Source organism: Esox lucius, chromosome 15 (assembly GCF_011004845.1).
Source record: "Esox lucius isolate fEsoLuc1 chromosome 15, fEsoLuc1.pri, whole genome shotgun sequence".
NCBI classification, from domain to species: domain Eukaryota; kingdom Metazoa; phylum Chordata; class Actinopteri; order Esociformes; family Esocidae; genus Esox; species Esox lucius.
The window spans coordinates 14,260,073-14,284,078 of NC_047583.1; the positions used below are offsets into that span (position 1 = coordinate 14,260,073).

Here is a 24,006-nt window from a genome sequence, read left to right on the forward strand (position 1 = left end):
AAGGAAAGACATATAATAGTTTAAATGCATGTAACTCCAAAGCACTGACAATAAAATTTGAAAAAAACTGCGTAGACCTTCTACAGACCACGTACATAACAAGATGCTCAACTACAGCAATTCAATGTTCTAAACCCTGTTGTGTAATGAATGACCATAATGTTCCAGGAATTGAAAAAATCTGAAACTAGAATACATAGGAACCTTTCCAGACTGTCCATCAACATACTATCGTCTTTCTGCACTATGCAATCCTCTGAGCCTCGTTCAAATCAGATTTCTATTTTTCATCAATATTATTTTTCATTTTTAGAAGTTTACCTTAGATTACATTCGATCAAGATTAATCAAATTTGACCCCCTCTACATCCCCCTAAATGTTCGAAAACTGATGTGTATATATCAAAAAAATTATGCAAACACATTATAGATTAAATGGGGTGGTTTGCAAAACAGTCAGAAGAAAGATGGCTGGAGGGCTACAGAATAGCACAACAGCTACCCTCCAATGGTAGATCCCATTTCCCCAGCTTTATTTGAATAGCCCATACAAAGAGAGTCCATTGAGGTCTCTTTGTGCTCCTTTCAATAAGACCTTAAAGCATATAATTGAACAGGTATTAATAAATATAATAGTCTGACAGAACTGGGCTTAATTCATATATTATTGTTGCTTATTCCTCATGGCAACATGGGACAACATGGGACCAGAGGCAAAGTAAGTTGGTGTTCATGGGAAAACCTAAAATAACCCAGGAGTCTCTGTCACATCAAAGCCTATAATTGTAGTCTCTGTGGTTTAATCTGTGGTGGTCTGTCTTGTAAGACATGCCCTAAAGACCTACTAGAATTGGTGTGGACTGAAGGCTTGGAGAGCCACTGAACTGTTTTAAGAACTGGTGCTATACTATGGCTCCTACACAGCAGGTTTTCTGTATGTCAACCAAACATTACATCTTAATCCAAAAATGCCATAAACCAGTTGTTCATTTAGAGACTGGCTTCAGCAATTCATCTGTATTGACATCTGTCTAGCTCTGATGTAAAGGGATTTAAAAAGACAATGTCCTCATTATCACTTTACCATGTATTAATATTTCACCAGATGCATGTGGATTTAATCAGAAGAAAGGCCATGGGGGGACGCAGGAAGCATTCTCTAGCGAGCTCTCATTACAACATTATCCAAAATATTTTTTATGGGAGCAGAAATAGACCAGTTGAGGAAGCTAACAGAGTTTTATTGGAGTTTCTCCCTCTCTTGCTGCAAATCTGCACCACATTAAAAAGCACCAACAAACTGCTGAAATAAAAGACACATCACAGTGCAGACAGAAGCTGTACCCTGATGTCCATATAGAAAACACCCATAATTTATTGGACGATTACCTTGGACGATTACAATACAATTTATAACACTCACAGAAACCTGCCTATTTTTTCCGTTTCCTGTCTTCTGCAACAAAATGTTACACTTACTGTAGGTATTTTCTCTAGAAGATATACAAGCAAACAATCACATGTCACATTAGTGTCCCATCTCATAAGAGAAAAACACCTGGTTAATGGATATACAGTGTTGGAACTAAAGAACAAGAGAGAGGTCTGGCTCTTCTCATTATATGGTTGCACGGGGCCAAACATCAGTGAACAATTAAATCCCCGATTGGCCTATTGTGCTTTGATTGCATCTCCAGTCATTATGGCTTGGCTAATTGTGGCTCCTGGCAGATTATTTCCCCCTCATGAAAATCTGTGTGAATCACAGAGAGAATTGCATCAGCCATAGAGGCTGGATTAAATCATGTTCCCTCTGTCTAGCCTTCCAGAAATTCGGATGGCAGCAGCCATGACCTGGGCACAATTAATTAGAAAATAGTTAGATTAAATCAGAGAGCTGTATTAAAATAACTCCATTCCAGCTCCTTCCTCAGCCTTTATATGTCACAGGGGACAAGGCTTAGATCAGGCTTAAAAGTGCCTTCCAGAGGATGGTGACCAAAGTACAGTCCTTTCTCTTCTCCACAAAGTACTCTAATGGTTCTGATTTAGATACTAATCACAGATAACTGAAACGCTTTTTCTTAATTGTTTCCACATGACATGCATCAGAATGGACTAAAGTAAATTGAATGGCAGTTTAACAGATGATCAATGTGCAAATGATCTATCCAAAAAACTGCCCATTCCATTGTGAAAAGAAGCCAGAGAACCATGGCTGGACTGAAAGGGAAGATAGGGTGTGTTTTTGTGGTTCAGGAAAGTTGTCTCAAAGGCCTGCAGACATACAAACCACAGAAGTTATTCAAACCTCTCCAACATTTGCCCGTCATTCTATTTTCCAAACTACAATGAGACAGCTCAACTAGGTGTTTTGCGAAGTATTAAACACAGTTTTGCATCAAAATGTCAGGTCTTTATAGGTTTTCCTATTTAGGATGTGCAGGTGCACATGCAATAAGGCATATCATGGTGATTTTGAAAAGCAATACTAAATGTCTTCATCTTAAAAAAAAAACAGCACATTATATAGTATTTCTTAGTCGGTGACCCAAATGTTAGAAATGTATCACCTATTGAGGAGCAAAAACATTGTCAGCGGAGGTTGGCACTGTTGGATATTTTCTTTGAAATATTTTTATATACAAACAGACAGACAGTACAAAAATATAATGGGTGTGTTTTTGTTAAAACCACTGAAATGTCAACAAAAGTTATTTTTTTTTTTTTTATGTACGGAACAGAGAAAGACCCCAACAACCCCCCCTCCCCCCCAAACACACACACAGCCAGAATCTACACCCTTCCATCATTCTACTTACCAAACTCTTCCCCCCAAATCTTTTTCTTACCCTATCCCCAGGCCTTCCCCCGCCCCATCTACAATCTTCAAAGGCACAATCTAATGTGACAAAATGTGTGACAGTGCCAAATGTTCCAAATAAAGGCTGCCAGATCTTATCAAATTTGGTTAGACTGTCAATCCGCATATCAAATTCTCTATAAATATAGTGTGTTTGCCAATTCGCTGAGCCATAGTTAGTAGATGGGACCTTACTCTTTTTCCAAAACATCATGATAAAATATTTGGTGAAATTATGTTAGGGATTGGGTAATCTTTTCAGAGCCTCAGAGACGCCATGAAATTACACATTGGCTCTGGGTCAAACGCCAAACAAGTATCAAACGAGTCCTGAGGACATCCAAGAGGATGTCAAAGATTCCAACCCGATAGTTGCGCAGGTTAGGGCAAAGCACTGGTGCAGCGCATCCTCAGCATCTTGCCATCTGTCACATAAAGATCATTGAGGATCACTTGGTAAAACATGGCACTTACAATACCAGGTTAGTCTGTTTGAGTCCCACCCGGGACCCAGTAAGAAAATGCATAAAATGACTACTGTGATTTGCTCTGGATAAAGTCTACTAAATGACTGACCTATAAATGCCTTTAAAAATACATTTAAAAAGACTCTTGAGAATCTTGAGATTTCTCAGGATTGACATTGGTCTAATTTATTTAAATTTTTGTTCTGATACAGAATGCGCTATATATAATGGGTTAATCATGACTAAGTGATTTTTCCAAACTAACAGGGAACATGATCATAACACCAACAGAATAGGTTTGCAGTCCTTAAGCTGGAAGGTGCCAGGCAAAATGTGACAATGTGGAACTTTGCAGCTCAATAGTAAAATTGAGTTAAATCTTAGATTAATACAGATATCTTTTTCTCATCTTGCATGTTTTATAATTCCAGATTAATGTGTTGATGATTGAGTACAGTTGCTTGTAAAATGACTTATGTATGAATATGGGAATATTCAAGAAAAGGTAGTCAGGAAAAGGAGGAAGATCATTTTAATGGAATTTTTTCCTTCCAACTAGGATATTCAGAGACCTTTAATTTTGAATGTCATTTCTTTGAATTGGTTTATCAAAGGGAGATATAACTTTTAAATAGACAACCATACCAGTTTAGCACAATGCCACAGTGGGTGTGAGAGGGTGTGAACTATGCTGAATGGGTGTAAACCAAAACCAGCTCTCTGGCAATATTTGAGAGAGCTGGTCTTTTTGACGAGCTGGTATTTTTGATTATTTCAATCCTCTTTTCTCAGAACTAAGTAGAGCAGATTATCAACATTTAATCTATAACTTTATCAAAGAGTATTGTATTGTATTATATACTATTACAAAGCACTGAATCTGGATAAAATGTAAATGAAAGCCAAACTTAAATTTTGCAATAAGACCCTGTATCTAAATTATGAATATACACATTATTTAAAATTATGAGTATCATTTACAAAATGTGGATTGGCATATTTACAAGCATTGAAATCAACAATAATAATGAATGTACGCTATGATACCTAACATGATATAGATATGCAATGGAAATACTGTATTTCATTGAACCTATGATTTAATAATGTTAAAAGACATTAATAAAATGTGAATATACAAAGTTAATGCATATTTCCTATTGTTTTTAGACACACTTTGCCATAAGGCTGAAAATTATTTCTTCCATGATCCTGCAATTCTACAATTAGCCAAGGCCCCCCATATTTAATACATTTTTTATTTTTGGCAATGAGACCCCCTGAGGTTGGGTGTCCATTATTTCACCCAGCCCTCTTTTTGGTATTGTCTTTTCCTCCCATAGAATCTATATGTCAATTCAGAATAGAATACAGCTGACCAACAAACAAGCATCTAGGAAAAAGTAACTTAAACCAGGACAAAGTAGCCTCAAAGAGTCTGCACTCTTTGTACTTGGCATATTTTATGACCAAGTGTTAGCAGAGAAACACAATACCAATGCTTTCTTAAACTATGGCACAGAACATCACTGCTGCTCTGGAAAGCCCTGACCCATTCAAATTCCAAGTGAAAGTGCTCATCCAGGACAAAAGACGAGCCATAGGTGAAGTATGTAGTATCAACACAAAGACAAAACTGCGTGTCCCACCATCCCTAAAACTGAACACTGAGCCTTCCCATGCCTCATTTCAAGTTCACTGTAAAACCCAGACAATGGAATCGTTAGTCTATCCTGTAGAGATAACTCATCATAAGGTTTCCTCAGACACAGTCTGATAAATTACAAAAAATGTTTAAAATGCAATTAGACTGGAATGGGAATAGAAAAGCAGCTATCAAACTCAACATGAGTCCTATTCTCACTCCATGTAGGCCTCTGTTTCCTCCAACTAAGCACATCCACTTTTGGCTGCAGAATCTGGAGATAAGTGAATTACTGTTGGTACTTTCTCTCTGATTAGGATAGCGGAATTCCAGTTGGCAGGATAACTTTCCCAGGCAGAATGGCTTAGCTTAACCACTTAGCATAAGGGGCATGCAGGGCTTGGAAGTGTCAAGAATATCTGAGACCAAAAGCTACTGTGGGATTTGCTCTTTCATATTTTCTTCCATTCTCTTTAGTTATAAGAAACTCTGTGAGGAAATATGTATTCCCCTGCTTTCAACATTACTACTACCCGTCCACCAAAATTGCTAGGCCTCCCACCATGTACTACTATTACTATCACTAGGCCTCCCAACATGTACTACTATTACTATCAATAGGCCTCCCACCATGTACTACAATAACTATCACTAGGCCTCCCACCATGTACTTCTATTATTATCAATAGGCCTCCCACCATATGCTACTATTACTATCACTAGGCCTCCCACCATGTACTACTAATACTATCACTAGGCCTCCCACCATGTACTACTATTCCTATCAATAGGCCTCCCACAATGTACTACTATTCCTATCAATAGGCCTCCCACCATGTACTACTATTATTATCAATAGGCCTCCCACCATATGCTACTATTACTATCACTAGGCCTCCCACCATGTACTACTAATACTATCACTAGGCCTCCCACCATGTACTACTATTCCTATCAATAGGCCTCCCACAATGTACTACTATTCCTATCAATAGGCCTCCCACCATGTACTACTATTCCTATCAATAGGCCTCCCACAATGTACTACTATTCCTATCAATAGGCCTCCCACAATGTACTACTATTCCTATCAATAGGCCTCCCACCATGTACTACTATTACTATCACTAGGCCTCCCACCATGTACTACTATTCCTATCAATAGGCCTCCCACAATGTACTACTATTCCTATCAATAGGCCTCCCACCATGTACTACTATTCCTATCAATAGGCCTCCCACCATGTACTACTATATCTATCACTAGGCCTCCCACCATGTACTACCATTCCTATCACTAGGCCTCCCACCATGTACTACTATTACTATCACTAGGCCTCCCACCATGTACTACTATTAACACATCTCACACTTCTACTAATTCTACAAAAACCACAACTGCAGATATGTTAACAACAATAATACTTTCTGTCAGCTTCTGTGAACACCTAGTACAGTATGTTGACAGCAGCTTCCAGTAGTGAGAGTGGTGTGGTTTGCCTGGGGTTAGGGTGAAAAGGATGACTGGTCCATGATTAACATGGAGAACTCCCTCACTGACCACAGTTTCCTCTGAGAAGTGTCTGTGTGGGTCAGTGTAAAGCCATGAGTCAACAAGCCCAATAACCACTGGGCCTGTTATTCACCCAGCAACAAGTGTGGGCCGATATGAGGAAAACAGTCACAGCCTGCCGTAAGATAAATATATCACCATCACTCACTTGAGGGTCAAATTGATCTGAGCGAATGGCTTGTTGGCTTGCCCTTAATATCAGTCCATTATGTTAGACTGAGGACATGCCTAAATGAGTAAACTGCCTCAAGTGAAACAGCACGGCATGGATCCCCAGCAAGACTCTCAGTGTGATTGTTGAAAAATATGATTTAGCTATGATTACAATACCTGCAACTTGCAGTTAACACTTACAGTATGTTGGGACCCTTCTAGACAGCCAGAGGAGAATCAGGGTATTCCCTGCCGACTACAAGCTTGCTGGTCCTGCTGTTGTGGACTACAGGGTGACATATCAGGTGACATATTGTGTCACCACCCAGGCTACCTTTTGTAATGTTTGAGAAATGCAACAGTGATTTTCAGCGAGCACAAGGGAAGGGACTGTTATGCAATGTTGCAGAGTCCTAAAGCAGGATCCAGGATCCCTCCCCTCACCCCCGCCGTGTGTGACTATGTCATGGTGGGGTACAGAGAGAAGACACATCCTGCTCTGCCCCGGGCCATTTCCTCATGTCAGGGAGAGACAGGAGAGAGAATGGACCCGAGGGAGACAGTGAATAAGTCCTCCGTGCCATTCTGAATCACCGATCCAGCTGGGCCCAAACTGAAGCGCTACAGAGCAGTCTCTGACCCTCATAAAACTGTCAGACTGGCTGTGACTGGAAGAACGTTTCACTGCATAACCTGAGTAAAGCCCACCCAGAGGAAATACTGTTTCACAATGAAACTCCACTGCAAAGGCAACAGGAAAGATGGGCCGGGGACATATGATGCACTACTGTGGCATATAGACCTGCCCATCGATCGGACCAGACCCTGTCAGGTTCAGTCAGTCCATGGTACAGTGGGGCAAAAAAGTATTTAGTCGGCCACCAATTGTGCAAGTTCTCCCACTTAAAAAGATGAGAGCCCTGTAATTTTAATCATAGGTACACTTCAACTACGAGAAAATCCACAGAATCACATTCTTTATGAATTCATTGGTACATTTCTCTGTAAAATAAGTATTTGGTCACCTACAAACAAGCAAGATTTCTGGCTCTCACAGACCTGTAACTTCTTCTTTAAGAGGCTCCTCTGTCCTCCACTTGTTACCTGTATTAATGGCACCTGTTTGAACTTGTTATCAGTATAAAAGACACCTGTCCACAACCTCAAACAGTCACACTCCAAACTCCACTTCGGCCAAGACCAAATAGCTGTCAAAGGAGACCAGAAACAAAATTGTAGACCAGCACCAGGCTGGGAAGACTGAATCTGAAAATAAGTAAGCAGCTTGGTATGAAGAAATCAACTGTGGGAGCAATTATAAGAAAATGGAAGACATACAAGACAACTGATAATCGCCCTCAATCCGGGGCTCCACGCAAGATCTCACCCTGTGGGTTCAAAATGATCACAAGAATGGTGAGCAAAAATCCCAGAACCACACGGGGGGACTTAGTGAATGACCTGCAGAGAGCTGGGACCAAAGTAACAAAGGCTACCATCAGTAACACACTACGCCGCCAGGGACTCAAATCCTGCAGTGCCAGACGTGTGCCCCTGCTTAAGCCAGTACATGTCCAGGCCCGTCTGAGGTTTGCTAGAGAGCATTTGGATGGTCCAGAAGAGGATTGGGAGAATGTCATATAGTCAGATGAAACCAAAATATAACTTTTTTGTAAAAACTCAACTCGTTGTGTTTGGAGGAGAAAGAATGCTGAGTTGCATCCAAAGAACACCATACCTACTGTGAAGCATGGGGGTGGAAACATCATGCTTTGGGGCTGTTTTTCTGCAAAAGGACCAGGACAACTGATCCGTGTAAAGGAAAGAATGAATGGGGCCATGTATCATGAGATTTTGAGTGAAAACCTCCTTCCATCAGCAAGGGCATTGAAGATGAAACGTGGCTGGGTCTTTCAGCATGACAATGATCCCAAACACACCGCCCGGGCACCGAAGGAGTGGCTTCGTAAGAAGCATTTCAAGGTCCTGGAGTGGCCTAGCCAGTCACCAGATCTCAACCCCATAGAAAATCTTTGGAGGGAGTTGAAAGTCTGTGTTGCCCAGCGACAGCCCCAAAACTGCTCTAGAGGAGATCTGCATGGAGGAATGGAACAAAATACCAGCAACAGTGTGTGAAAACTTTGTGAAGACTTGTGAAGACAGGCCTCTCTCATCTTTTTAAGTGGGAGAACTTGCACAATTGGTGGCTGTTTTTAGTAGGAGTAAAGGGGAGTAAGATGGGAGATATTATAGTAGGAGTAAAGGGGAGTGAAATGGGTGATATCATAGTAGGAGTAAAGGGGAGTAAGATGGGAGATATTATAGTAGGAGTAAAGGGGAGTGAGATGGGAGATATATGAGGAGTAAAGAGGAGTGAGATAGGAGATATTATAGTAGTAGTAAAGGGGAGTGAGATGGGAGATATTATAGTCGGAGTAAAGAGGAGGAAAATGGGAGATATTATATGAGGAGTAAATGGGAGTGAGATGGGAGAAATGATTGTAGGAGTAAAGGGGAGTCGGGTCAGCAGGGACAGTAAGTTCTCATGATCCCAGACCCTGCTAACAGTAGGAATCTCATATGTTTTCTCCATCCCAACTTGTTTTAGGACCAGACTGTCACTCATAAATGTGCTGAATACATTCAGAGGGATTATTCACTTTGCAGTTTATCCACAAGAATAACATCCTCCTCTTCTGGAGAGCTAGAGGCCCATAGTGGGACCCTGCAAGGTTGACCACATAAGAACAACTGAGCCTATACCATTCAATGACCTATTTAATATGAGTATATTTAACATTGATATAATTGTCAATATTGCTTAAAATGATCTAATATTGTCAATGCTCAAGTTGACTACAAATGCCAAGAAGTGTCTGACAAAGCAACGAGCAGCCCATATACTGCAGTCTTACACTGAATGAAGTGCAGGAAGAATCAAGCCTGATTTGATCCTATCAGCATGCGTCTTAGACGATGACAGCCAAAAACAAGCAGGGAACATCACCTGCTGACTGGGCCTATCAATCAGTCATTACTGTCGGTATCGGAAAAGCTGCCCTGCATACAGGGTTCAACAATAAAATCCCATTAAAAACAGGAATAACCACACACATACTATAGTACGAGATCAGTTGCAGTCCAATAATCAGCAAAACAGCAAAAGGCAGCAAAAAACAGACAATATTTGGTTTCATATTCAGAGGTATAAAGTGTACTGCCAGTGTGATGAAAGAGTTCTTGAATGTGTTCTTCAGTTTGGAGAGTCGAAAATGACAGGGAATTGAAAAACGAGAGGAGCTCAAAATCATCAAGAAGGGGTGATGAGGATAATGGAGAGGATAATGTAGGATACTGTAGGCTAATATCACCACTGGCCTCATGTGTCCATGAGAGCTGGGCGTTCTTTCCCACTTTGTCTAGCCTGATTCTGTTGCTAATGTTAAAATTGTCAAACCAGGTCACCATTCAAAATATCAATGAAACTAGTTTAAAACACAGTCATTAATGTCAGACATCTGAAGGAAAATGTCCATCAGCAGCATTGAAGACCTCAACATTACACAATCTGATGCCATAGCAACATTCAACAAAGATGGAAGCACTAACACACCCTGATCCAGAATGTTATCAGCATTTTTACGCCACCTCATTTAGTCCTCAAACATAATGAAAAAATGTTCTTTCCCATTTGAGGAATAATCCAAGGCATATGTTGGGCTTTAGAGCGCACACCGGGCTACTGTAAATTTATTTAAATGCAGCAAAAAGTGTAAACCTCTTTTACAGGAATGTATAACAGACCGTCCTGATATTCCCAAGTGTTGACAAACCGGTTCACAACATATAACAGACAGTATGCTTTCCCCATCTGCTGCTAACACAGTGCACACAGGGTGATTTCATTACTGCGGGAGGCCAACTGGCAGGTCTGAAGAGCAGCCCGTCTGGACTCCCAGACCTCTCCACGTCGGCCAGCCAGGCGACCCCTCATGCCCTTATCACTACCTGCCAACTTTGCCCAAATGACGCCCAGCTCTGCTTGGAGCAAAAACAGAATTCCCCCGTTTTATTGCTACAACCCAACAGGCAGCATAGAGGTAGTCTGTAACAACCCAAATCTGTTTCCCAGACCAAGACATACCTCACACCTTCCCTTCTATGAAGAACTGGAAAGGCCTGGGTAGAATGTAGGAGAATTGGAATGGGCAAAAGTCAGGACAGTTGTTTAGTGTACTCTTACCAAGCCAGAGGATGGAAAAGGAGAGGAGAAAAGAAGATGAGAGAGGAGATAAAACCAACAGGATGTTCTAATATGGCAGATCTCCTCAGTCATGAATTTGATCTTGGCGCCACGCACTCCCTCAGTGACCTCACGCTGCTCCTACACCTCTGGCCAAAGCACAACCAAAGGCATCGGAGACCAAAACCCAGTTCAAATGTTGCTCCAAGGGTCAACCGTTTCACCTCTGTGGCTCACTGAACTGGACCAACAGAGTACAGCACATGATCATCTTCTGTGGACCCATGTGTTCTAAGCCTGAAAATACACACACATGTAAGCTTGGCACTTTCCGATTGGTTTATGTGAATAATCTTTTCCAAATGTCCACACACACTGTTTTCTATTCTTCTCATAGTTTGGTCCTGTTTCTGGCTTGCAGACCCATTTTTTTTCCGAAATGGTCGGTTCTGCCAGCGCTTCCACAAGCAATCATTTGAGCTGTTGGGGCAGGTTCTGGCCAGACTTGTGTTGTGGAATAGGAAATGGATCATATTCAGATTAACAGCACCTGCTGAGATGTGTTAGTCAGCTCCATTAGAGACAGAGATCATGCTGCTCATCACAAGGTTATGTGCAACTCGGCAATGGTGTCTGCCTCTTGTAATGTCAAATGTGCAGATTTGCCTTCATATTTGTCCAAAGATTTATGACTCACACTGCAAATATGTTGACTAAATCAATATCAAAGAGAACACATGCATAGCAACTGTGCACTTCTGACAGACTCCTTGTATTGATTAGAAATTAAAGCTGTATCGTGTCTAAATGAAAAAAGTAGAAAACGGATTTTTGAAAACATCTGCCAAAACATTTCCTTGGGTTACGTCGTGCTACTATATGCATCATAGGGGTTTTACCAGCATAATTCCAAAACAGGGATACAGAAATGCGATGTGACATAACTACGTAAAAGGCACTCGCAATTAGAAAGTACTAGACCATGGATGTCAACTGTAATCAAACAGACTGCAGGGTTTTCAGAGAACGATACTACCCAGATGACACTTTGGCTGACAACGAAGGGTGACCTCAGTGCTCAAACAAATTATGGCACTTTATACAACTACATGAGGATTATAGAATCATTGGCTATCACCCAAGGCAGACAAGCATTCGGCAAGATAAATGTACCCCATAGGCCCATAGGCATAACCAATAATCTGCCTTCCCAGTCAAAGACGCAAACAAGCATCACCTTTCAACACCCTCGGTCAGAAATATTGTTCAAACTATAACACAACCATAATCAGAAGACATCCAGGCTTAACAACTTAGTTAAGTAAACAGAGGAAGAATTTAAATCTATTTTGGGAGCAGAAATGCAGTATCATTTCCAGATTGATTGTGACACAAATACACGGCTGGCGAAGCCAAAAGTCTGATGCCATACTCTGGTTTGATTAATGGTCTGTAGAGAATGTGTATTGTGAGAGGGCCTACTCTGACCAGTTGTCACGCTATTTGCGGTAGTCATTGTTAGTCCATTCCCATGAGTCTTAGAACACTTTAGATATTTTATAATGTTATACAAATTTGTTAAAATCAGTTTCCTATTTTCATAGCAAATGTCAAGTTTTACTATGACTTTACCATCTTACAAATTAGATGTTTTCTTTGATTCTGCAGGCTGAACTTCACAGTTCGTGGAAGATAACTCCTTCAGGTTTGACCTACATAAAACAACTACAGTGGTTCTCCCTATTCATAGAACCACACAAGCTGCGCTTCAACTCCCCTATTTCAAATAAATAGGGGAAAAAAGTCATATGCACCGAATCGAATATCCAAAGGCGAGCAAAAGGTCCAATGAATCCAAAAAATCCAGAGAGAGAGTCAAAAGTACAAAATGAGTGGGCAAGAATCAAGAGCAAAAGGCAATAATGCATGTGAAACAAACAATATCCCACAAAGTCCAACAAAGACTGAACAGAACTAAATAGAGCATGCCAGAGGATCACTAGGATCACAATACATTCAGGGCTAAAAGTTAGCTAAATATCATAAGCTAGATAACTTCCTATTAGCTAGCTAAGTTGATGTATTCACTGTTCGAAAGTTCCCAAATGCATTTGTAAATAACGACAATTGAAGAAGGTGAACTGCTACTGTCGGATTATAGATTGTACGCTAAAGGGAAGTCATTTTCTGTATTAAATACATCTCAAATTTAGGAGGGAGTGGTGAAGACATATATTTTCAATAAGTCCTTGGTGGGAAGTGTAATTCTATCCAGATGTCTTGGTCAGCAGTGCTGGTGCAGGCTGCTAAGCCAGACTCACAGGTGGACAACAGTAATATTACAGAAATCTCTTAATTCTAAAGTGGTGCCATAATTATTGACCAATCACAGTAGAACAGACCCTGCATGATGACAAAGTCCATAGCAGGAATTTGTGCTTAAAATGACCTATTGTTTACATTTTCTGTAATTCAGACAGACGCACGTTCTAATAATCAACATCACAGTGATTTGAGTAATCGCATGGACAAACTCATATTTTCTATAATTATTGTTTATATTTATGGTAAATTACCATTATTTTCCCCCAACATTCGCAATGTCCAATTTCTGATTATGGCCGTAGCAAATTTTAGTCCCTCAAGTCCTGTCCGAAGTCCCATCAATCCCCCTTGGATGTTGCTGCACCAATTTAGTCTACCCTTCGTGAGGTTCTTGGTCACTGTGAATCTTCTGGCCAAAATGACGCAGTGAGAGTTAGACCATTGCACCACTCAGGGGGCCTTGGACTAACAATTTGTTAGCCAATTGGTCTGACTGTTGAATAATGTTTTTGTCCTCTCAGTGGAAAAGATGAACACCATCCCCACTTCAATGAGCCTGTATGATCTGCTACTGATGAACCTGTTTTTCCATTTTCCCTTTTGAACTATGGTGACCCCTCAACTCTCAAACACTGTGAGTAGTCTTGTCATTTGTCTACAAGACAACATATCATCCGTGTTGGCAGTCCAGTCCAGAACAATGCCACAACCTACACAAAATGTCCTTGGCCCAAACCCCTTATCATTTTATTTTTGTGTGTTAACGATCCAAAATCCCATGAAATACAGAAATTTGGGTGAAGATCCAGAATATCTACTGAGCTCCCATCCCCTTTAAGTAAATTTACAGCACTACGTACAGTATGTTTAACTTAATTAAAGCTGCAAGCAGCATTTCCAGGTTTCAGCAGTGCCACCATTCAGACAATTGAGAAAAATCCCCATTAGTACATCCTTATTTACACCGTAGCATCACAAACAATGAAAAGATAATGCAATAGCTGTATTTTTCAAAATGTTTCCTGACATTGTGTACCTTAAAATGCTACTCCTTCGGGAACCGTTGGTCTGATCCCCATACAACTTCGTATTTAGCATCTATGTGCCCATATTAATAAACACTCATGTTTTCAAGTGGCGTGGCAAAAACAAAATGTCCGCTATGAGCCAATGAGCTTGCTCTATATTCTATTTGCCATTGGGACCCATTCACTCTGCCATTATGGCTTTTTGAAAAAAGCTTTAAAGACTACTGCTATAGTGGCGCACGGTGGAGCCACATGAAGATCGGTTGATCCATGTCCCTCAGGTCCGTAATATTGAATGTTCTTATAAAAACCTAAATTGCTACTCCTCTGGGACGGAATGGCCGACGTGCAAGTAACTTGGCATCTAGCATCTATGGACGAAGACGTTCAACTTGACCACATGGTTGCACTTTAAAGGCCATGTTTATTTTATATCTCCAAATCATTTAACATAGAGTGAGGAAACTCAGCACAGCATTCATGCTCAGTGATATAAAGTCTAGTTAATCTGTAAAGTGTGGTTCAGTTCATGCAATCACAGTGGCTTAAACCATTCACGCAAGCACATTGGCTTATAGTGGCCATAATGTTTTAGCTAGAGAGCTGGAAAATATAGCATTGGAAGATGCCCACACTGATGCAGAACACAGTGTTATATGAGGATCGGTTAAACGGTTCCAGAGAAGCAGCATTTTAATGTCTAGAATGCCATTGAAAATTGTACAAATCAACAAAAACTGATTGCATTATCCTCTAATTATTTACTTGTGATGTTTTGGCAAGCGCACCACACAGTTAAGAAGCTTATTATAGGGAAGTGTCTGTTTTCACTCAATGTTGCCACAGTGGGCACCCTGTTGAATCCCTGGAAATGCTGCTTGCAGCTTATCTCTTATTATTGAATTTGTTAAAGCACCATAGCATGCATTCATTGTAACAAACATTGTTTGTAAATTCAACTTAATTTGTCTAGATCTGCAGTATGGAAGGAGGCCTGCCATGGAGCACTTACACAGGCTGTACAGGCTGTCTGGTAGCAGCAGGTCTTGGGGTTTGGGCCCTGGGGCTCAGATTGTCTATGGCTTGCCTCTCCGTGGGTCTTCTCCTGGGCTGTTCCCGTTGGAAGGGGTTGGTGCCTGGCTGGATGCGCCTGAGGGACCCTCCAGTGTGGATGTACACCTGCTCTGGTGCAGCCTCCTCACAGCGGGCCCCTTGGAAACCCGAGCGACACACACAGGTGTTAGGCCTGCTGCAGGAGCCCCGATTCTGGCAGGGGGGCTGGCAGTCGGCTGCAGGGGGCAAAGAGGCAGATGTAAGAGAAGTTGAGAAAGATGATGTGCTTATCTACATAGAATTGCAGCTACAGACATAATGGGTCTCCAAGAGTAGTTTCCAAAACAATTCTGAAGGTACATGGTTGACAAAAGCAAAACATTCTCAGAACTACAATGTGGTGTAGACCCATCCTTTGGTGTAGTGGTAGGAACTCGATATTCACCTTCATCTTTACCTCCTGAGACAAAAGACTAAGGGTTTTCATCCCTCTCCCATTTGTGAGGTAATGTCTCTCTCCCATTCATAAACCCAAATACGTACTAAGAGAACGCGGTTGGTGTGACTACACTAGTACATCCCTACTATAAAGTCAATAGCCACTGTTCAGCTTCTGATCATCAATATGGCTGGGGTGTCTATAAAATGTTGTGATCATGGAAATGACGCAACCAAGTGATGGAGGTGCAATCCATAAATTCTCTCCTCTCTGTCACTACTCTCTCTTTCACATCAAATTCTAAGTATTTTTCCAAAAACAATAACATTTCTCAGTTTCAACATTTGATATGTTGTCTTTGTACTATTTTCTACTGAATATAGGGTTTGAAAGATTTGAACATCATTGCATTCGGTTTTTATTTGCACTTTATGCAGCGTTCCAACTTTTTTGAAAACAGGGTTGTATTTTACTGCTCGCCCTGCTTTACTTCAACAGATTTAATTAACGATAGATTGGTTGTATGTCACTCATTTTGCTTTTGCTTTGGTTTCCTTAAAGCACAGGGAATGTCATGTTCATTTCACCTGAGCTTATAATTGCTCTGTTTAGTGTAAATGTATGTGATCGCTTGCATTTAACGCTTATCCAATTTCGCACTGAGGGAAGACCCACTTCAGCTCCCTGGCTGGGTTTATTGTTGTTGGAACTCCAGCATGCAGCAGTTTTCCAAGAAATACATTGTCACTGAATTCAAATCCACTCTTTACAGTTACAGTTAAAGATAAACAGCTTCAAGATGCAGTCTGTAATTTTTGGCCGCTGGTGGTTGAAGTGGCGCTGTTGAACCAAAAAGGGTCAGCGGAAATTGTGTACTATTTGTGGAATGTAATGGCTAACTTAGATATGATAGTGATTCTTAATATAGATTATGCACTTATAAACAACATATTACACATCCAGCAAAAGTGGGAGGGTGAATTAATAACATTGTTTATTGGTGTCTTTAAAAAGGCAATGAAACCAGCACATGAAATGTGTTCAAATGGGATGTCTGTAAAATTCCACCAACTTCTTAAATTACATGGCTCACACTATAAAAAACATATTTTCCTTCTCCTGTCCAAGATATTACTAACATATAAACAATACTGATCAATTGTCTGCAAATTCAGTGAGTGTTGAGGTCATTTTATGGACATGGCATCACAAACCCACACATATTCAACACTGCACCTAACTCAAAAACATTTTACAGGGCCTGTGGCATGCCGTTTAAAGCAAACAACCTCTCCATCTTGTGACACAAATGTATGTACTGGATGGCACTGCAGAATTTATTACATGTCCCTTAAACACTCAATCAGGTTGCTGCTCTCTGGTGGCTAAAGCAAACAGCAGTGCTCTTTCAACAGTGGTGGAATGCTATTGACACAGATGCCGAGAACACTGACAGATCGCAGGCGGTAGGCCTTCCACTGTTTCTTTCACTGTGAGGAAAGCTGGTACCTAGGGCACAACTTGGTGCATGGTCAACTTGCTGTGGTCTTCCTGTTATTGAAATGCGGAGACTTCCAGACATGGGACCCAGTTTTTCTGGTGTGAGAGAAGAATGGACCTCCTAGGTGTCCTCTATGGCATGAGGAAGACACACACTGTGGAACATGATTATTCTACCTTGTAGCTCATAGCTTGGCTTCAGTCTTCTTATCAACAGACTTTAAATTGCCATGAAAAGGCGAAAAATATCACCACTATGACATTATGGGTTAGTTCCCCCTTAAAAACACCACAGTGATATTTTAACATCTGAGTAGAAAAAAATAAGAACGCTATACCCATTTATCAATTTCTATAACAGGCCAACAAAATGACCTAATCAACAGGCTGTGTGATTGGAATAAGTCGGATTCTGTGTATTTGACCCTGAACATGTGACCCTCTACAGCTCTGTTGTCCAAAAGCAGTAAATAAAGTGGCACAATGTGGCACCAAACATGCGTTCTGTTAATTGACAATGGGCATGGCTGGGCAGTGGGCACTGACTCTGGCCCTTTTGACTCTGAATTAAGCTCCACACAAGCCTTTCTGTGGCAGTATTGCTGGCTGCCTCTCTACCATGGGTATGTCCTGCTGCAGGGAGCTGGCCTGCCTTCTTGGCTGTTCAACACTTTGTCGCAGTAATTGCTGTCGTGCAGATTTGTCTTGCACATAATTAAAACTAATTGCTTCACATTCCGTCTATTTCACAAATATGTGGTTTAATTATTGCATTGGGGAATAATAATAAAATAAGAATTTTCTTTGAAACACTAATAGAAATGGGAAACATTCCTGGCAGGGTCATTGTTGTGCTTAATTATGACTGAGACTGAATGACCAATCTTACCGGACAGATTCCAGAGCTAGTCATCTGAAAAGTGAATAAATGTGGGCATTATTTGGACCGGGTGAGTCAATGGAAGCATACACTCTCCATGCAAGCAGATACTGTGTTTTAATCACATTTCTGAGCTCAGCTTAAACATCTAACTTGGTGCGATAACAGTATTCATGTGAAATTCAATCCAAGATTTGTTTTCAAATCCACTCTTTACAGTTATTTGAGGACATCTGAAGGGGAAATAGGGAGTTCAGGGGGAAAACTGTTCTGAACCAATTAATGACAACTTAGGTTTATTCCATCATCCCTTATTTCCGAAACACCATTCAGTATGTGACCAACTAAACTCTCAGTCATCCTGTTAAAAAGTACCACAAAACCCATTCTGAGAAAGAAAAGCATACTGTATATCTTTGAATATATTGTACTTTTGATTTCATTAGTGATAAATTGTGTGAATTAAAATTTGACAGGGAATTTATTACGAGGAATAGCAATCATAGGTCCCACAGCAAAGTAGGCCTGAATTACCTACGAAGCCCCTGTGTGGGATTTATAGAACTCTTTACTACAGAGGTGCTGCATGGGACCGGACTCTCGTTTCCAACGGAGTGGCTGTCTCCAAGCCATTAATATTCGCTAGAGATTTGCCATCTCTCTCCATCTCACAGCAATGCAGGTCAACCCATCTGACATTTACAGTCCTTTCATTCAACCTAGGCAATTTGAAAGCAAACACAAACATCCCTTAAATTTCAATACCACCTCCAAAGCTGATTTTGGTGCTTTTCAAAAATGATATCAATGCTGAGAGCAGAATCCTAATTATCATAGCAACCCCCAATTCTACGGTTGGAGATTATGTGCTATTAAGAGACTTAAGGCAAGAATGTGTTCAGCAAATGCATTACCCGAATGCATAACTTGCAGCCTTTTTGCAGAGGTGGAGCGCCATAACGAGACAGACGTCACTAAGACCTCTGTATATATGGAACCATTTGGGACACAAACGCGTCCCATTTTCCAGTCAGATACACAGAGTTGGCGGTTGCGGTTGTCTTGTCACACAGACAATTGCCATGATCAAATGGTTGGAGATACAAACTCATAAATAACTCAATTCGAATTGGGAGTGGCTCTGTAACACGTGGGTGTGTTTCGTTTCGCTGTACTATCAACCAAAAATGACCCTGATCAGGAGCACTTACAAATAAACCAGGACACCCAAAGGGTGATGCTCTAATGGTAAGGGCAAGCACTGTACGCTGTGGGAACATGGACAATGAGGGCGAAAGAAATGAAGTACAAAACAACCAACTTAAAATAAATACTTTTTACCCATCCTTCAAATACAAACTAGGCAAAGCAGTAAATAACAAAATAAACATACTTTTGCCCCCAATTTTATAGAATCTGTTTTTATGCACGCTCACACTGAAGGCCCTTTCATTGTCAGGTCAAATCATTTTTCCCAATTTTTGGGGGAAAGGTCCTACAACACCATAAAAAATTACCAAATGACAGATGCAAAATATATCTTGAAACAATTGCATATGTTAACCCAAAACCTCTAGCGATGCATGAGACATACTCTACCAGCTGAGCTACACAGAACCATAGATTCCATAGATTAGACTGTTTTTAAAATGTCAGGACCATCAATGAACATCCCTAAGAAAATACGATCAAAGGGCTCCATTTCAGAGTTTTGTCACTGTCCACTGCCCGACATATCATCCAAAACAGAAGTTCTGAATCATCACCCTCACCCTCCACTATCTGGCACTCTAATCATTACCAGCAGTATAAGTGAGGGAGCTGAGCTCAGCTTAGAGCTGACTGACTGTTGACTGGTCCTTTGTGGTCGTTCTGCGGTACTTTATTCTTTTTTCCCCCTTTATGGTAAATCCTTACGGGGGTAATATTTCAGAAGATGGAGGTGTCCCCTTTCATTCTTTTCACATTTTCTGTCACACTGCAGTTTTTCAACCTGATGCAGTAGTTTGAGCTTTCACTCTCTCTCCACCCACATCTAGTTGGCTGGTGGATTTAGTTCAACTGCTGCTGACCCATAACATTGTGTACATAACTGTTAGCCACACTATACTGTGTCACTTGAAGTGCACCAAAAGCATCCCTCCCTCAGCCTGTAATGAGCAATGTGTTGGGGGAATATTTGGGGGCGTGTGCCAACTACAGGAACTTTGACTGAAGACACTGTGTTCACCAAAACCATGAAATTCAAATTCTCCAGAGGATAACATCCCAACTGTTTCCATATGGCCATGAAGCCGGAGGGAGCCTGTTACAGGACTGGCTATGAGTTGACTAACTGGGGCCTGTTTGGGAGTCAGGCAGCTGGGGATCCGGAGGTGGGGCAGTGATTTCTGTTTGGTGTTGTCCTATATGTGACTGTGTTGATCAGGCAATGTCCTGCACAGTTCTCTACAGTCTCCCTGTTAAGAGAGTTTTGAAAGATCCAATCCTGGCCTTACACGGATCAACTCTCTGTATCATGACTAGTTAAATCACACACAAAGAAACAGAAATGTGAGGCAACTCCCCTCTCTAGTGGCTCTACACCCACAAAGGCTCACCAACCAAAACAAACAAGTAAACAGAAAAACAACTTGTGACCCTCATGCACAGGAATACAACTGTTTGTATGGAAAGCAAAAGCGGTAACTCATTCTAACTATGTTGTGGGCCATGGTAGCAATTAGAAGACCATGTGGCCACAGGAGGCCCAAACCGAACCTGATTGCCACCTCCCAACACATAACAGCTGTTGAGAAGGCAGGCCTCCTGGTTTAGGAAGAATAATGTAAAGCGGCCTGCCCTTTGTGTGGGTAATGATAGGGCTGTGTGAGCATGGTGTGTATTGATTACAGGATCTTTCTAATGGCCCATGAAACTATCCAGAATGTCAGGAGAGTTATGCCTCTGAACTGTGATCTGTGTAACCCTCTGCTAATCTGCAGTGTGCCTAAAAAACAGATATGGTCTACTGGGCTATCTGTCTAGCAATTACTTCACCTTGGACTGAACAACATCACCAGAGGGGCCAGAGGATAGAAAGAAACAGTGCCTTCAGAATGTATTCAGGCCCTTTCACTTTTTCCACTTTTTAATGTGTATATTGATGGCAAGATAATTGTGTATCTTTCTTGCCATCAATCTACACAAAAGACACAATAAAGACAAAGGAAAAATAGGATTTAATTTAAAAAAAAATTATAAACAAAAACGGAAATATCTAATGTAGTACTCAGAATATTTCTGTGACTACTTCAGAGTTTCTCTGCAGAGATGGGAGAACCTGTTAAACAACCATCTCTGCAGCATCTCTGTCCTTTACGGTAAAGCAGCTAGACAGAAGCCACTCCTTCGTAAAAAGGCTTATGATATGAGTTCTGAAGGATTCAGAGAGCATGACGAAAAGGATTCTCTGTCTGATGATGAAAATAATTCTTTAATTTGATTTTGAGACCAAAATAAAACTATTAGGCCTGAATGCCAAGTGCTATGTTTGGAGAAAACAAGGGACTGCTCATCAACTGGCCAATTCTGTCCCACGTTGAAGCATGGTGGTGAGAGCATCAGGCTATAGGGATGCTTCTGAGCAGCAGGGATTAGAAAAATCTGAGGAAAATCGGATCCAGAGCATACAGAACGTCAGACCCGGGCGACAATTAATCCTTCAGCACAAGAGCAACCCGAGAGACAAGTCTGAGAATGTCCTTGTGCAGCCTAGCCAAAGCCCATTGAACATCTGTGGGGAGACCTGAAAATCACAATTCACCAATGCTTTTCATCCAATCGGACAGATCTTAAAGAGAATCTTAAAGTAAAAATGAGAGAAACTGTCAAAATCCAGGTGTGCAAAGCTGGTGGATGGATAACCAAGTCAGGAAGCTGTGATCGCAACCAAAGGCACTTCTACAAAGTACTGAAAAAGAGGTCTGAATACTTATGTACATTGACACAAAGTTCTAAACACATTTTTGTTAAGTCATGATGTATTTTGTGTAGATGAATGAAAAATAAATATAATCAATTGTATATTAAGTATCTAACACAACAAAATACAAAGTGAAGGGTTCTGAATACTTCCAAACCGGCACTATTCACACAGTGATTGTTTTCCCACATGAACAGAAACTTTGTTGTGTTTGAACAGGGGATGAGCACCTCCTTAGTGCAGCCAATGGAAAACATAGAGGGTGAAGCTTATCCAACTTGACAAAAAGAGTCTGCTCTGACGTTTGTTTACCATTAAAAAGCTAAACATCTGAATGCAATTTCATATGGGCCTCCAAAAATGATCCCTATCATAACAGTCCGGGTCCCGAAAATAACAGTGATTTCATTGAAAGGGAGAGAATCTGAGCTTTCCAAAATGCCAGAAGAATCACTGTGCTCCAAATAAAATTCCTATTCCAAATTCCAATCTATTTAGTACACAAAAAAGCACCACTAAGTCAAGCCAAGATATTCCAGTAACATTTCCAAAAAAGACGAGGTATAAGATTTCAGTAGTAAGGAATTCTGGAATTCTCCAAACAAGATTTGTGAGAGACATGGGAACTTTGGGAATGTTAATGGAATATTGCAACCCTAATAAAACCTAACATGATTCTAAATGTGTTTATGGTAATTGTACGTTTTTGTTTTCCCTTGATCCTTCACTTTTCCAGCTGTTGGGTTAGGGTAATATTAACAGCGGTCTGTTTCCCACCATGCCATGGTCATGATCTGTTTGTGTCCTATACAATCTCCAACTTCAGTTAAATTGGCCCTGATGACAGTCAAATGAAAGGTCCCAATAGAGAGATCCAGGCAGGTGTGTGGTTTCAGTAGGATGGTTATGAACCACTTGGGATAAGCAAGACACTGGGACAGCATGTTACAGAGTTAGAAGTTAGAATCATGCAATTTGGACAGAAAGCGCCTTCATAGCACCAAGCTCACAGTCTAGGTTTGAGCCATGACTGTGCGACTATCTGACGACTGGCTGGGAAGCCAACAGGGCGATTCAAATTGGCCAGCTTTTCCCGGAGAACAGGGAGGTATGGTCACCCGGGATTTCCTGATGTTATCACACTTTAGCGCCTCCTGCAGAGATCTGGTCGTCAGGTGAGTGAGCAAGCCCAACACTGACATATGTGACCAGGTTAAAGAACAGTGTAGAAAAAAAGCTAAAAGGCTTGGCACAGATGCCTATGGGGAAAGTTTGCTGTGATCTCGTACAGAATATATTTCCCCCAATATAACAGATTTCAACCCAAATGCTAAACATACAGCATATGTGTCTACATTGTGTTAGTAAGAGTGGATATAAAAAGTCTACAAACCCTGTTAAATTCAATTGAAAAACAAACTGAAATCTTTGAGAGGTGAAAATGACAAAAATCTACTGGTTGCATAAATGTGCACACCCTATGTGGCTGTGTTAAGAATTAACCAGTCACATTCAAACTCACGTTAAATAGAAGTCATTACACACCTGCCATCATTTAAAGTGACTCTGATTAATCACAAATAAAGTTCAGCTGTTCTAATAGGATTTTCCCAACATTTTCTTAGTTGCATCTCAGAGCAAAAGCCATGGTCCGTAGAGAGCTTCAAAAGCATCAGAGGGATCTCATTGTTGAAAGATATCAGTCAGGAGAAGGGTACAAAATAATTTCCAAAGCATTAGATATACCATGGAACACAGTGAAGACAGTCATCATCAAGTGGAGAAAATATGGCACAACAGAGACATTACCAAGAACTGGACGTCCCTCCAAAATTGATGAAAAGACGAGAAGAACTGGTCAGGGAGGCTTCCA

The 24,006-nt window shown here is 40.9% G+C and overlaps 2 protein-coding genes across 7 annotated transcripts in view; one reads left to right on the forward strand and one right to left on the reverse strand.

The window, feature by feature from the left end:
- The window catches only part of LOC105015695 (latent-transforming growth factor beta-binding protein 2), a 112,475-nt gene that overhangs the window by 74,503 nt on the left and 13,966 nt on the right, over positions 1–24,006 (reverse strand). For all 3 annotated transcript variants that reach the window (XM_020054289.3, XM_010879027.4, XM_010879026.4), the window contains exon 3: positions 15,310–15,586. In XM_020054289.3, the coding sequence (XP_019909848.2) occupies positions 15,310–15,586 (277 nt within the window). The remainder of the gene's footprint in view (positions 1–15,309; positions 15,587–24,006) is intronic.
- Positions 1–24,006, forward strand: part of LOC105015694 (sine oculis-binding protein homolog) — a 55,018-nt gene that overhangs the window by 11,375 nt on the left and 19,637 nt on the right. The window contains exon 1 of one of the 4 annotated variants that reach the window (XR_828394.2): positions 15,539–15,609. The exons of the other annotated variants lie outside the window; for them this stretch is intronic. The gene's annotated coding sequence lies outside the window, so the exon portion shown is untranslated. Of the gene's footprint in view, positions 1–15,538; positions 15,610–24,006 lie in introns of those variants that run through there. 4 annotated transcript variants of the gene reach the window in all.